Source organism: Asparagus officinalis, chromosome 5 (assembly GCF_001876935.1).
Source record: "Asparagus officinalis chromosome 5, Aspof.V1, whole genome shotgun sequence".
NCBI classification, from domain to species: domain Eukaryota; kingdom Viridiplantae; phylum Streptophyta; class Magnoliopsida; order Asparagales; family Asparagaceae; genus Asparagus; species Asparagus officinalis.
Window position 1 is genome coordinate 79,086,455 of NC_033798.1, and position 16,163 is coordinate 79,102,617.

At 40.5% G+C, this 16,163-nt stretch overlaps 1 protein-coding gene across 1 annotated transcript; it reads right to left on the bottom strand.

Annotated features, from left to right (window-relative positions):
- On the bottom strand, window positions 4,483-15,893 carry LOC109844042. Its single transcript, XM_020413048.1, has 5 exons — window positions 15,635-15,893; window positions 7,883-8,950; window positions 6,789-7,241; window positions 5,645-6,163; window positions 4,483-4,805 (listed from the first exon to the last, which is right to left on the bottom strand). Exons 1-5 carry the CDS (start codon window positions 15,797-15,799, stop codon window positions 4,590-4,592), a joined length of 2,421 nt encoding a protein of 806 aa, XP_020268637.1. The 5' UTR covers window positions 15,800-15,893; the 3' UTR covers window positions 4,483-4,589.

The following is a 16,163-nucleotide window of genomic DNA, read 5'->3' on the forward strand; positions in this document are numbered from 1 at the left end:
CCGAATTTTGTGGGTATATTCACTGCAAACCCTCACGAGACTACAACTCGTCCACTAGGGTAACCTAGGGGTTTAAAGGCTTGTTGTATGCGCTAAATACAACCGTGATTCCTGCGAAAGTGAGTTAGGATTTTCTTTGCTAGAGAACTAGCAAAAGTTTAGGTGTGGGGGTATTTAATAATCATATTTTATTACAATTTTATACCCTCATTATGTATTTTATATGAATAAATACAGCACTAATAATTGCTTTTATCTTTAATTGCAGGTTAATAAAGAATAAATCCCAAAAATCTTATCTCTCAATAAAGACCCTTGAGTAAATGAAGAAATAAGAGAATCAAATGCCATGGGATGCAAGGAATCAAGTGAGCCGGATTTGTTTCAAGACTCAAGAAAAAGATTTGAATTTTCTTGTTTGGGCCGGACTGCAGATCATTTGGGCCATGGAGCTCATTTAATCACAAATGAAAAAAAATATAACTAATTCCCAAGTGACGACGATATTTCTTGTTTTTTTTTCTTTGCTGCAGATCATTTGGGCCATGGAGCTCATTTAATCACAAATGATGCAAAGACCGGACTTGTTTGGAAGTTATGGGCCGGATTTCATTTTCGTTTTCAAAATCAAATGACATAGAAAAAGGCCGGACTTGATTGCATTTGAAAATAAAATAGGAAACTCCAATGGGCTGCTCCAAGATTGAATCAAGTGGGCCGGTTGCAGCTGGCCTTTGAATGGGCCAAAGAAATAGATTTTGATTTTTAAAAGAAAATCAAATGAATCTGTGTGTGGGCCGGACCTTGCAGGTGTGGGATTAATTCCAAACTTGATTGCTGCATTTTAATGGAGACCAAAGTTAGCTTTTTCAAATGGGAACCGAACTTGATTGATGCAAAAATCATTTTGGGCCGGACTTGCAATTTTTACTCCTTGGAAAATCAAAGAAGATTGGGCTGCAGCTTTGATTGGGGATTTTCATCTTTGAAAATCAAATAAATCATATGGGCCTCCTATGTTGGGCTAGAGAAGAACAAAAATAAATTCAATTGTTAAATAGCCAAGAGGCTAGAACCCTCTTGCCTTAGATTTATTTCATGCTTATAGAGTAGATTTATTTTCTTGCATTTAATTCTTGTAATTTTATTTTGTAGTTTAGATTTTGCAATTTATTTTGTAGTTAGATTTTAATTTCTTATACTATTCACCTTGAGGCTAGAACCCTCTTGGGTTTAGTTTTTCTTTTTGTTTATTTTTATTTTGTTTGATTCGCCTTTAGGCTAGAACCCTCTAGGGAATCACCCTTTTCTAAGAAGTGGGTTCAATTTTAGATTACCCATATCTATAATTGAATCCACCATCTTTAATTTCTTGTATTTTCTTTTATTCTAGAATTTTGTTCTTCATTCTTGAATTTTTTATTTTGTTTCTTGATTTTATTCATTTTTTCCTTCTCACCTTATTGTTCATACTCACTCTCATTTACACTTTGCACCTATTTACACACCACTCACTCTCTCAATCTCTTCACAATCATATTCACTCATCAATCTTATTTGTCACGCACACAACATAAGAACCGATTTTATATTTTCTCCTACAAAATACCTTCCTCGTGGGATCGATATCTTAAATACTATAACTTGACACGGTTGTGCACTTGCAACCTTTTTGGTACATGTTTATGCCGCATCAAAATCCCCCGAAAATTCCCCAAAAATCTCCAACAATGAAGTTAGGGTTTGAGGGGAGAGAGAGGGGCTAGGGTTTTTCTGAGATCTGATGGGTTTGGGGTTGGTTTCGGGTAAAAGAATATATATATATATAAGCGGTCAAACCCGAAACAAAACCGAACAGACTTGCAAAGTAAAAGAAAAAACCAAAATCAGTCCGTCAGTCGACTCATAGGTCGGCTCATTAGTCGACTCATAAGTCGACTGATAAGTCAACTGATAAGTCGATTGAGCAGACACATTTCCAGATACGTGCATGTTTTTGCTAATTTGCCAAAACCAATGCACAAAACTCTATAAAAATACACTCATACATCTCTAATGACTTGTTATCAAGTATATCTACACCTTAAGTCATTTACCACAATAGAATTATTTATCATCAATAATTCACATATCTTCATAACAAAAAATATGGGGTTTTACAGGTACAAGGTACAAGGCTAGGCTAGTGGCTAAGGGATTTGCACAAAGAGGGTGTGAATTATAATGAGATATTTTTTCCGGTGGTGAAATACACTTCTATTTGGGTGCTATTGAGTATCGTTGCTCATGGTGATATTGAGCTGGAACAACTCGATGTTAAAACGGCCTTCTTGCACAGAGACTTGGATGAAGAGATCTATATGCATTAACCTGAGGGCTACAAGGTTGAGGACAAGGATAATCATGTGTGTCGCTTGAGGAAGTCACTCTATGGACTGAAGCAATCTCCTCGGTAGTGGTACAAGCGATTTGACTCCTTCATGCTGAAGCATGGTTTTTTCCGAAGCGATTATGATTGTTGTGTTTATATTCGGAATTTTCGTGGAGGTGATTATATCTCTTCTTTTATATGTGGATGACATGCTTATTTCTTCTAAGAGCAGGATGGAGATAGATAGGCTAAAATCTCAACTTGATAAAGAGTTCGAGATGAAGGACATAAGCGCTGCATGGAAAATACTGGGTATGGAGATTAGAAGAGAGCGTGTAAATCGGTGATTGTTCTTTGAGTCAGAAGGGCTACATAGAGCGGGTTATCGTAAGGTTCGGGATACAAAGTGCTAAGTCGGTGATGACTCCATTGGCTTCACACTTTAGGCTCTCAGGTAAACAATCACCCACTACAGCGGAAGAGAAGACACACATGAAACGTGTCCCCTATACTAGTGCAGTTGGCAGTTTGATGTATGCAATGGTGTGTACACGCCCAGATATTTCACAAGCGATTAGTGTGGTCAGCAAGTTCATGGTGAATCCGGGAAAGGCGCACTGAGAAGTGGTGAAGTGGGTCCTGAGGTACTTGAAGGATACCACTGATACGGGTTTGTGCTTTGATAGAGATACATGTCAGATTGACGGGTTTGTGGACTCGGATTACACGGGTGATCTAGATAGACGACGATTTACTACTGGTTATATATTCAACATACATGGGGCTCCAGTTTGTTGGCAATCGATGTTACAGGCTACAATGATACTTTCTACTACAGAGGCCGAGTACATGGCCATGGCGGAGGGAGTGAATGAAACATTGTGGTTGTGGAGTCTTCTATATGATTTGGGGATTGAACAACATACTGTGAACTTGTGGTGCGATAATCAGAACGATTCATTTGGCTATGAATCAAGTTCACCATGCTCGTACCAAGCATATCGACGTCAGGTATCATTTTGTGAGAGATGTCATAGAGGAAGGTGATATTTCTCTTATGAAGGTGCACACGAATGAGAATCCCGTAGACATATTGACCAAGATGGTGACAGGTAGCAAGTTCCAACACTGCTTGGACTTGCTTCATATCAGCCCGTGTTAATCTGCCCAAGAGGACGTGGCCCTTCGGGGCGATGATGGGGTGATGTGGAGACTATGTTGGAGAATAATTACAGAACTACGGTTAGTTTGATCTCGGTCAACCATGGTATAATGGTGAAGCTGGTTTGACATGATTTTCTCCAGGTTTGGTGTCTCAGATCTCTCTGGTGATGTTCGTGGTGTTCTTCTGGTGTTCGTTCAAAATTCGAGGTTTATTAAATGATGAACGAGGTGGAGAATTGTGAATGTGGGATGGTGGGACAAGAGATGATGGAACCCCCCATGCTCCCCCATGCTCCCCATGCTCACCCATGCTTCCCCCATGATCACCCATACTCTCTTGTCCCCTCTTCTTTGCCTATAAATAGGAGAGGTGAGGAAGAGAGAAGTGGGAAGAAAAAAAAAATGGTGTGGAGAGGATTGAGAAGAGTGAGTGAGAAGAGAAGAAAAAGAGAGAGCTTGTGAGTTATACAAGTTTGGTATTCTCCTCATAGTGAAACCCCCCTCCCGTGAACGTAGACAAGTTTGCCGAACCACGTAAATCTCATGTATTAGACTGTGTGTTGGCTATTGCTTATAGGTTCCCTCGACATTCGGTCCTAGAACTGCTTAGTGGAAGAATGTATATCTCACTTTGTTGAAATATTTCACTTTTGTTCTTGTTTCCTTTGTGAAACGGGAATATAGAGGTTGACTTGAGCTTTTGTGAAAACAAAAACCAGAGTTTTCTCTCAAATGATATCGCTTCCGTCGACGTAAGGACGTGACTTTGCGCCCAACAGCTATCCTCCAGCCAAAAAAAAGTATATGCCTACATTGAAACCAAGTGGCATTCTATCTCCTGTTTACAAGAAAGTAGCTGAAATAAGAGAAATATAGAATCCATAAACCAAACAGGCCCTAACAACAAAATAAAATAAAAAACAGGACCATATACAAGTGAGCTAGAATTACCATTCTAAAGAACATATTCAGTGTCATAAAGATCCATAATTAAAGCCTACAGTTTCCACTGCACCGGTAAACAAAACAAGTAGAGATCCTAATAAACATGGGTTTATTTGACTCCGATTACAGCTTTCAAGAACTTGACCTTGTCCCCTATCTCTACCAAATCAGAGGTGTCCTTGAGAGAAACAGGAGGTTCTACTCCAGTGAAGAGATACAGAGCCTTCAATTCCTCTACAAGCGATGAACAAGCTACAGCTTTATATCCTACAATGGTTCGCATTGCATGTAGCTGCTCCCATATCATCTCCTGGCTGTAAATAATCTGCAATTGATGAAACATGAATCTCAAAAGTTTCAATAATTATTGACTTAAATGGATGAATTTAAATGAAAGCCCTTTGTTTGTATGAGAACATAACTCTTTCGTTGTTTCAACCCCAGTAAGTAATTTAAGGCTCTATTGGAAGTGATAAATGTCAATAATGTCAGTTTCCCACGGTTCGTTAACCGAAATACATCAACATCGAAAATGAAATGTGATCAGGTTTTTGAAAATGAAATGTGATCAGGTTTTTTGATCCTGCCCGTCTTCCTTCTGCATATTCATTACTCCCCCTCATCTACCCACACAAAACACACGCGCGCGCACAAAAGGCCAAAGATGACCTTCTATGTGGAATATCAGAGAAAGAGAGAGAGAGAGAGAGGGGGGGAGAGAGAGAGCCGTGAGTGTGAACCTGTCACTAACATATCAGCACTAACATATCCGTACAATCTCTTGTCTAATAGTGACATCAATGTGACTGCACATATTACATATATTGACGTCAAGATTCACGATGTGTCAGGTGTTACTCTCACCTTTCTCCCTTATATTATATGCAATACTGTAGTCTATTGAGAGCCCTCTAAAGATTTTGCCCCTTCATTTATGATTTTTTTTTATTATCTTGGGAATGTGGCAGTGTAGTGGAGTAAACTTCTCAACTTTTTGGCGAGCCAGTTTTTCATTTCAAGTGTGATGTGTCACCAGAAGTAAAATTATCTACCAGGCAACAGAGAGTGTTAAACCTTTTAACTCGGCAAGAGTATACTTACCAGTACAAGTAAAGTATCTGTTAACCTTTTTAAGTTCTAACGCAATGGTGAAAAATAACTGACCTCATCATCATCAGATCTCTCCACTTCGACAGTCTCAACAATTATCTTTGCATTTCCTGACTCAGCATCTGTCATGTCTGAAGAGTGATCCTCAACTGCAGATGCATACTCTGCACTCATGCTTGACACTGGAATGTCACTCTCACCCACCAAAGGGGCCACAGCAACGGAATGGTAAGCAGTTATCACGTGATCCTCACGATTGAGAATAAAAGTACTTCTATCAATTTCTACGTTCTCTTCTCTTTTTATTCTTCCCTCTACATGTATTGGTTTATTAGTAACTCCATCATTGCAGCTCGTGGTGGAAAATGTGTTCTCTGAGCCCAAGTCGTGACCTTTGGAGTGTATCACACTGTCTTCAGGAATGGCAGTCAGAGAATGATTAACAGCCGCGAGAAGGTCCTCAGCCTCCTCAAGAACAAGAGGAGCCATATCCTTGACTTCATCCACCATCCCTTTTGATCTTTCTGCTGATTTCACCTCCTTTGGTTTCACTTTGTCGACTGTTGTTTCTTCCTAGAAGTACCCAACAACAAGAGTGAAGGTATTGTGTTACAAATTTTTGTTTAGTCTTTGGAATATTTAAGTTCGAATGAAATGGGAAGCATTACGTACCATGAGGAACAAGGGATAACTAGATACTACAAGAACAAGGAAAATGGTAAATTTCAGAAAACCCCTTTAGGTTTGGCCGATTTTGAGATAGTACCCTAGACTTTAAAATTGTCACTTGACACCCTTAAGTTTGGGAAGCGTCAAAAACCACCAAATATTTTCAAAATTTTCAACAAACTCCCTAGTGGTGTTAGATGAACTGTTAAAATGACCAAAATAGCCTTTTTAAATTATCTCCAATTATTTTATTTAATTTGATAATTACTCAGAAGCATTTTGGTCAAAGGTGGACCAAACTTGAGGCGGTTTTGCAAAAATTACCTTTAAATTTTTTAAAAAGGACATGAAAAAGGGGGTTTTTCATCAAGGGAACTTTGGACATTTAGACCCACATGATTTTCATGCACATTTTCTAAAATTTAGGGAGTTTCTGCGAAATTTAAGGGGATTTAAGTGACATTCTTAAAGTTTAGGGGAACCTCTCGGAATTGGTTGCGAAATTTACTCTCTCAGAAAAAGAACTAACCTCATCATCAGATTCCTTCACCACAGCAGCCCCAACAATCATCTTTGCTGATCCACTCTCGGTGTAAATCGCATCTAAAGAATGATCCGCAACTGCAGATGCATATTCTGTACTCATGCTTGGTACTACAATCCCCCTCTCACTCTTCAAAGGGGCCAAACCAACGAAGTAATCATAAGCAGTTATCACATGATCCTCGCCATTGGAAAGAGCGGGACTTCTATCATTTCCGACATTCTCCTCTCCCGTTACTCCTCCCTCTACTTGTATTGGTTTAAAAATACCTCCATCTTCGTAGCTATCGGTAGACAATGCCTTCTCTTCAGGAATAGCGGCCAGAGAATGATCAACATCTGTGAGAAGTTCCTTGGTCTCAAGAACAAGAGCAGAGACATCCTCTGACCTTCCTCCTAACGTCACCTCTGTTTGTTTCATTTCATCCGCTACTGTTCCCTTCTCATACCCAACAACAGAGAAAGTAAAACGTTTCATGTTAGAACTTTTTTATGTAGTCTCGGAATTTTGGAAGTTCTAATTTAATGGGAAGCATTACTATGAGAATAATTGGAAACTACAAGAATAAGAAAAGGGGTGAATTTCGCAAGCCCTGCTTATCTTTAGTGATTTTTGAGATAACCCTGTTAAACCATTTTTATTCCGCAAAACCCATCTGAACTTTGAAGGTTTTGCGTTTACCCCCGCACTTTCATTCTACTAAACCCCTTAAAGATTTTTCACTTTAACACCCCCCACCCCCTGGGGAACCAAAAAAAAGAAGAACATAAGGTACTCCCAGCCCACAGACGATCACCCTTTAACCTTTTTGTTATTTCCATCAAATTTTTGACGGCTAAGGGTCGTTTTCACCTTTAGTCACTTGTTCGGCACATGTCACATTAGATTTGGCGGTGGGGGTCAAAGTGAAAAATCTTCAAGGCGTATAGCGGAATAAAAGAAGTTCAGGAGGGTTAGATGCAAAACCCCTTAAAAGTTCTAGGCTGTTTTTATGGAATTAAGATAGTTAAGGGGTTTGTCTCAAACATGGCAGAATTTTTGGTGATTTTCTGAAACTTAACCTAAGACAAATCACTAACCTCATCATCATCATCTTCCTTCACTTCAGCAGTCTCAATAACTATCTTTGCTGGTCCGCACTCGGCATCTGTCATGTCCAAAGAATGATCCTGAACTGCAGAGGCATATTCTGTGCTCCTGCTCCATAGTGCTACCTCCCTCTCATTCTCTGAAGGAGCCACAACAACGGAATCATAAGCCGTTATCATGTCAGTCCCTCTATTGAGGATAGCAGTGCTTCTATCTTTTTCTACACTCTCTTCTCCCATTACTCCCCTGTCAATTTCTATTGGTTCAACATCACCTCTAACTTTGTAGCTCGTGCCTAAAAATGCATGCTCTGAGCTTAAATCAGACCGTTTGGAGTATAAATCCCGGTCTTCAGGAACAGAAGCAAGAGGACGATCAGTAGCTGTGAGATATCCTTCAGTCTCAAGGACAAGAGGAGGCGTATCAGTAACCGTATCTTCCATTCCCTTTGATCTTCCTTCTAGCATCAGCTTTATTTGATTTACTGTATCAACTTCAGCTTCCTTCTCGTACCCGACAAATTTAGTTTGCTGGGTCACCTTGTTGCTTTCATCACTTGTCACAATAGAAACTTCCGTAAGCATGTACTGAAACTCCTCCACTTCTCCGTCTCCTTTTTCATTCTCTATCTTCCTATTTACTTTCTCCCCCGATTCTGTACCAATAACATCAACAGAAAATGGGTAATCGGAGCTCTCTATAATTTGCTGCTCATTTATATTTTCTCTTCCCTTCTCGTTATCTTCTCTATTTCTCTGTTGCTCTTTCTCCTCTGTCTGCCTTTCATCTTGCATCAGCCTCTCCTCTTCCTCCAATCCACTATCTTGTATTATATCTTTCCGGTCATTGAGGGAAGATGCATTCATGAACCTGATCGTATCTTCTTCCATGTTACCTTCATCTCTTGTGATGTCTATGTTAATGGTCGGCAGCCTCATCTCAATCCCATGCTCGATAGTTACTGCATCTGTCTCATCACTCTGCATTTCCAGTTGTCTTTTCTCTACACTCTCGTTTTGTTTCTTTGACGCCTCTTCTTCCACTACCATTTTAGATTCCTGCATATGGGAAGTTCAAACTTTAGCTTACTATCAGTGCATCAGAAAACACAATCCAAGTATCAACTAGATAACACTAACACACAGCTACGATAATGCTTATGAAAGGTGATCTGACAAAGGATGAAGAAACCATTCATTCTAAATTTCATAAGCAGCAGGCATAGAACAGGACCCATGTTAATAACACAAAAAACAACAACAGAACCTATTGACTGCCCGATGCCTCAGTATGAATACAGATTCTGAGAAACCAAATCAAATAAAATTCGTGAGCAATAAATGCATTGAACAAGAACTGAAAGAGGATAGGTCAGTTTTCAGCCAAGGATAGGTCAGTTTTCAGCCAATAAGCTTTCTTTCAGGTACAACCAATAACTGTCTCAACTATGTTTGGATTAATAACGGAACAGTGGACAAAGAATGACTGATTGAATTTAACCACAGCGTTTGGTAACAGTTCATGTTTTCCACAGATTTGGGCTGAGCAAACAAAAATTCCAGACAACTCCTTTGCTCTGTAATCAGATCTGCTGTGCTGAAATTTCAGCAAACAATTACTGCTTGAAGAAGAATCCCGAGACAACAAAACTGTAGATGGTTCCAAATCTGTGAAAACATTAACTGTTGCCAAAACCTGCAGTCACACCTTCATGCAAGGGCTCGCAGACCCTCATTTGGCTCTCCGCTATTATATGATGCTGCTTGAATTGCAGGGTAATTTGCTTATGGTGAACATTGGATCAATTTCACAGTGGATCAATTTAAAAATGTGTAATTGGATCAATTTTAAAGTTCCTGAATGAATCAAAATTCTTGACTTTGACGAAATTCAGCTTATTTTAAATTTAAATACTGATTGATCCTTATTGGGAGGGTATTCCATAGTATCATCAACACCAGAATTTATAAAGACATGAGTGTGTGCACATGTATGCATATATCAGTAGGAAGAACTTCCACATTTTCTGATTATTTAATGAAGAAACAATCAGCTCTGGCTGCAAATATAAGATTTATATACGACTTCACAGACTATAAAAGCTCCATAGCATACAAAATCAGATTTAAAAAAACTCATTACGTCATTACGAATTCTTTTGCATTGAGAAAACCGACGATACTTGCTTGCATTGTACTATTTAAGAAAAAGTACTGCATGAGTAATTTTCGTTCAAGTTATGTGAACATGGTTTTTTGTATGCGTAAAGTGTTGTGCGCAGCGGAAATTTCGGCAGCACTTCGGCAGCACAACAAGAGAGATTAGATCAATAAGAATTCCCGTCTCACCAAGGAAACAAGAATTTGAAGCGGATATCTCAACCAAGTGAGATATCGGCTCTTCCTCTCATCAGTTCTAGGACTGACCTGTCGAGGGATCCTACAAGCTATTACAAATCACGACAAGAACACAACTTTTACGTGGTTCGGCAAATAGCCTACGTCCACGGGGCAAGGAGGGGGGAGATCTACTATTAGAGGGAGAGAATACAACTGGGGTTTACAATCTCACAATCTAAACCCTCTCAAACAAATTCTCAAATCCCTCTTACAAAATCTCTCAAAGGATACACAAAAAACTAAAAACAGCGGCTTCTTTTCTTCTGCAGTTCCGTTCGCTGCCAAGAAAAATGAGCCGACTTTTTCTTCTCTAATTTCCTCCTTCGCACGCCAATTTGCAGCCGCCACACTCCTGCCTTTTCTTTTGCTGCCGCACAACAAGAACCCCCTCACTTGGCACAAAACCCTAGCAATTAAACTTTGATATTTATAAGTGCTGTCAAAACAATAATAATATAAAACCTCACTTGCTGAGACCCAAATGGGAGTGCAAACACTCACCCCAAATGTCGATGTCGCTCACCAAATCAGCTGCATCATAAAGACTGCTTACGTATCCTCTTGCCCAAGGAATCAAGCCGAACGTAGTTCACCCAAATGGCCTCCAAAGGCCCTCAATCAAATAGAAAAGTCTGCAACTCTTCTTCAATATCACCAAACGACCTGCAACTGATAGCACTCCCAATAGCTCCAAATTGAGACAAATCAAACACCTCCATCTGAGGTGAACCAATGACCGTATCCAAATTAAGTCCATCAGCTGCAATCGAATCCAACTCATCATCTGTATCCAAATCCAAATGATCCCCAATCTGTGTCACCTCAGCTGGAATCCCAAATGATACAGTATGATCTGGAGTCTCCACCCAACGTGGAGTAGCATCACTCTCCACCCGCTGCGATATCCCAAAGATCTGATCACCACTCTCCACCTGCCGAGAGTTAAACGTGACATACCTGCTCAGAACAAAATCTGAAGCCAAAACCTGATAATCAAACACGCCTCTGAATCCCAAATGTGCTATCGGATCAAATCTCACATCCACGATGTGACCAAATGCTGGGTAGCCAAACATCCGACGCAACCCAAAATCTGAAGCAGCTCCACCAGATCCAAAATCTCTACATGCAGCAGTCGGCAACCTATACATAAGACGGCTCAAACATGTCGTAGCCCGCACACCAATGCCAATGCTCGACATCAAATGCCTATCCTCCTCCAGAAAGGAACAGCTCCCTAAATCTGCCATCTCATCACGTCGCCTCAAAGTTTCCACACCAATGAAGTGTCTCCAATTGCCGTGAGCTCGGTACGAATGCAAACATAGGTCCCTCTTGTACCTCCTTCTAACATCAGACTGAAGTACCTTCACCTTTCTGCCAATACACTTCCTCCATTTGTTGCGGGCTTCTAGGACTTCACACAAACGGGACTTGGTTGCAACCCACCAATGCCTAGAGTAATCCCCAACTGTGGAAACCACATACCTATTACCTCCCAATGATGCTCTCTTGGAAGGTTCCCGAATGCCTGAATGAACACCCCTCAGAAGACCCCTCGAATGATGGATAGAAGTGCCAAACTTCACCTCGGTCTTCTTGCTCATATTAATGGGTTCACAGAACTTCAAACTGCAGGTCAAAGCACTCCTCAATAACCCATACACGGCATTACCAATCAAATAACCTAGCATCAAACAACGCCACAATCTAGCCGAATCAGATGAAGTCGTCATCTCCCTATCAATCGTCGTGCTTCCAAGAAAATAATACAAATTGCTCCTTCTGACGCCCTTCATCACAATCATGGACCCTAATGTGACCTTCAAACATTCATCCATCAAGGTCACTTTATAGCCAGATGCCACCAAAGCTCCTAGTGAAATGATGTTCTTCGACAACTGCGGAACGAACCTCACTTCTTCTAACTCCTGAATCACTCCGTCATACATCCGAATACGAACGGTACCAATACCACCAATAGAGCATGCATGTCCATTACCCATGAGCACAACATCCTCTCTTTCCAACTTCTGAAAGCTGGAGAACCAATCCCTCCTAGGGCAAACGTGGTATGAAGCACCCGAATCCAACATCCACTCTATAGAGTTGGCAACACAAACTGACGATAGTGAGGATAAAGAATAGCCTGAAGAATCTGAATCTGAATTGTTACCACTAGTCTTGATAACAGAATAGCCTGAAGAATCCGAATCTGAATTGTTGCCACTAGTCTTGACAACATTCACCTCTGGAGCTTGTACAGCTTTCCCCTTATTCTTCTCTGCTCGATCTAACTTTGGGCATTCAGCTTTCCAATGTCCATCCTCTTTACAAAAGGCACACTGATTCCTACGAATCCCACGATGTGCACCTCTAGACTGCGACCTCCTGCTTCGGTTTGAACCACGACCTTGAACTACTAATGCATCTCCCGATGCCTTCTCGGAGGACTCATCAACACTCTTCCTCAACTCATAATTCACCAACGCTGAGGTCACCTCCTTATAACTAACAGTAGTTCTTCCATTAATCATAGTTAGGACAAAAGTACCATAATCATCCTCAGGCAACGAACACAATAGTAGCATCGCCTTGTCTTCATCCTCAACCATGATATCCACATTGGCCATGTCTGAAAGTAGCTTTGTGAAGTTGTTAACATGCTCCCTAATGGAAACTCCCCTCTTCATCTTGAACTGGTAAAACCTCTTCTTCAAGTGAAGCCGATTCTCAATGCTCTTAGTAAGATACTTTTCATTTAGTGTTTCCCACATCTTCTTCGCCGACGTCTCGTTCATCACGTCATAAATAAGATCCGGCGTCAAGCATGACCGAATAACTCCACACACCCTACTATTCATCTTCTTCCAAACCTTAGCTTCCATATCGACATGTTTCTCTTGTAACTCAAGAGTCTCCTCTAAATTCTGAGCGTCCAAGGCATCCATAACCTGACACCTCCACAAACCGAAATTGATCTTGCCGTCGAACTTCGGAATATCAATCTTCATATTATTGATGCTCAAACTATGTATCGTCTTCGTAAAAGACGATCCCGATGTGCTTGTTTCACCCATGTTGTCTATCTAATCTTCAAATAGGAATCCTTCAGCGAATCCTTCAAACAAGCTCCCAAGTCCAACCCGGAGCTCTGATACCACTTGTTGTGCGCAGCGAAAATTTTAACAGCACTTCGGCAGCACAACAAGAGAGATTAGATCAATAAGAATTCCCGTCTCACTAAGGAAACAAGAATCTGAAGCGGATATCTCAACCAAGTGAGATATCGGCTCTTCCTCTCATCAGTTCTAGGACTGACCTGTCGAGGGATCCTACAAGCTATTACAAATCACGACAAGAACACAACTTTTACGTGGTTCGGCAAATAACCTACGTCCACGGGGCAAGGAGGGGGGAGATCTACTATTAGAGGGAGAGAATACAACTGGGGTTTACAATCTTACAATCTAAACCCTCTCAAACAAACTCTCAAATCCCTCTTACAAAATCTCTCAAAGGATACACAAAAAACTAAAAACAGTGGCTTCTTTTCTTCTGCAGTTCCGTTCGCTGCCAAGAAAAATGAGCCGACTTTTTCTTCTCTAATTTCTTCCTTCGCACGCCAATTTGCAGCCGCCACACTCCTGCCTTTTCTTTTGCTGCCGCACAACAAGAACCCCCTCACTTGGCACAAAACCCTAGCAATTAAACTTTGATATTTATAAGCTGCATATGTACGGGTGAAGGTTGAATCGGGTGGGCCGGCCATTGCAAAACATCTTCACGCGGTTTTGTTTTTCTCCTCACGTGGGTTGTGGCCCCCACATCTTCACATAAAGTAGTAGCAACTAGTGTGGGAACTTGTAATATAATTGGCATGACACTCATATATAAGTTCTTATTTCCTTTACATACGCATTGTACAAAGCCTATATAAATTTTTACTAAACAAAATGTTTTCTCCTCATGCTCCTACATTTTTTTTAACACACTTTTTCTTGTAGCAAAATTAGAGGATTTCTTAATTAGATGTTGGAGGAAGACAAATGATATAAGGAGATCATGACTTCCAAAAGATTACTTCTCTCATATCAAGCATTACAACAACCTCATCTTTCTATGACCGTAAATTTTTGTTTGCTCAGCCCTTCTTGTATTGAGAGAAATATTGGATTAACTCTACTCTTATCTTGCTTTCCTACTGTTGTTTTATAAGCACAATGAGTAATCACAAGATATTCATATCCTGATCATTCATTGCAATTCAAACTAAGCTTTTCTATAGTCAAAACAGGTGACTTATGTCATAGGCCCTCCTCAGAAGAAGAGGACACATTATGCTTCAGAAACGATAGACATCCTATTTAGATTGTTGGATTTGACTCTTTCAGTTTCAGCTAAAGTTCTCGGAATTGTCGTGGCAACCCTCTTCAAACCGAAGAAGTAATGTAAAATTGCTTCAAGATTTCAAGATGACTTTATCAGTCTAAAGTGACAATGTATTTTTTGTTAACATGAATTTTTATTTTTACATGTCATACTCAAACAGTTGAAAACAAAATAAGGAACACCTCGATAGGGAGTACTACCCTCATAAACACTAAAGCACATCAGCCTACTCATGTCCTCATCTTAATTATTATGACAATTGAGGAACTAGTATATATCCCCCAAATTTATTGATGTCATTAATGTTAAAAGAGTATAAAGTATATTCGTCAACCTCAACCCTCAGTAAAACTTTGTGGGCTTTCCACACATTGGAAGTAACCTTTAATATGGAGTCAAATCATAAGCAATTCAAATGGGAATTCAAGTTCAAATTCCAACTCGCCATGAACTTCAAATTAACATAAAGCGAATTTAGAAAAATATTGTTGCTAGCGCAGAGCGCATTGACAGGGCGCTCAACCTAACAACGGGTACGGGATAGAGTTTGCTACATCAGAATGGACCTTCAACAATAAACTTGCTGATTGGACCTTAAACAATTAATTTATCACCTAGGCCTTTCTACCCATATTTTCGCAATCGGCTTAGGGCTCAGAATGAGTCACTTACTCACTTGCTGCCAATGTGTTTTTTTTTTGTCCTCCAGAATTTCACAAGTAATATGATGTGAAAAAGAGATGATTTCACTTTAAGCATTATCTACTGCACATTCCGTAAATCCCACGTCGTGCAATTACGTTAAGAAAATGACGTTGGCACTAACTCTGCCCCCAAGGTTGTACGAGCAAATCTCCATCATCCCCACAGCAACATACTTCAACGAAAATAATAATTCAACAAGAAGATCAACAGGGTAATTAACCCTACTAATCAAGAAAGATTACTAACCGCAATTCCCAATTCATCTTGTTCATTCAGCATCTCCTCATCTTCTACCATAATCGTCGGAGGCCAAATATCAATCTCACGATGATCCTCCTCCTCCTCCTCTTCTTGGCTATCGCCATTGACGACGACCACAACAGGAGATGGGTGGGAGAGAAGAGCCCTCATCACTTTATCAGTGCAGAGAAAACCCGCAAAATAGATTCCGAAGGGAAAGGCGAAGGCGAGGCCGACAACAAGCGGAGGGATCACGACGGGCGCAGAGCTGATCGCCGCTCCCGCGATCGCCAGCCGTTGCCGATACGTGGGCGCTGGCCGAGGCAGCTGGCACACCCAGGCTCGCTCTCTCGGTCTCTTCTATCTTTTTTTTTCTTCCTTTTTTTTTTTTTGGGCTGCAGGCGCGCGTCTTGCTTATCGCTAGGGGGTTTGCGATTCCGGGGAACAGAACACTGCATTTATGTTGATCTTCCTATCTGACCGTTCAACTGTTTGTCACGTACATGCGAGTAAAATAAAATTGATTCGCGCCGTG

Bases quoted from the DNA above. Each gene is read 5' to 3' on its own strand.
- LOC109844042 (XM_020413048.1), bottom strand. From the start codon at position 15,799: ATGAGGGCTCTTCTCTCCCACCCATCTCCTGTTGTGGTCGTCGTCAAT. The intron at 8,951-15,634 runs GTTAGTAATCTT...TCCCATATGCAG, and splicing joins AAGATGAATTGGGAATTGCG to GAATCTAAAATGGTAGTGGA. The intron at 7,242-7,882 runs GTTAGTGATTTG...GGGTATGAGAAG, and splicing joins AGGAAGATGATGATGATGAG to GGAACAGTAGCGGATGAAAT.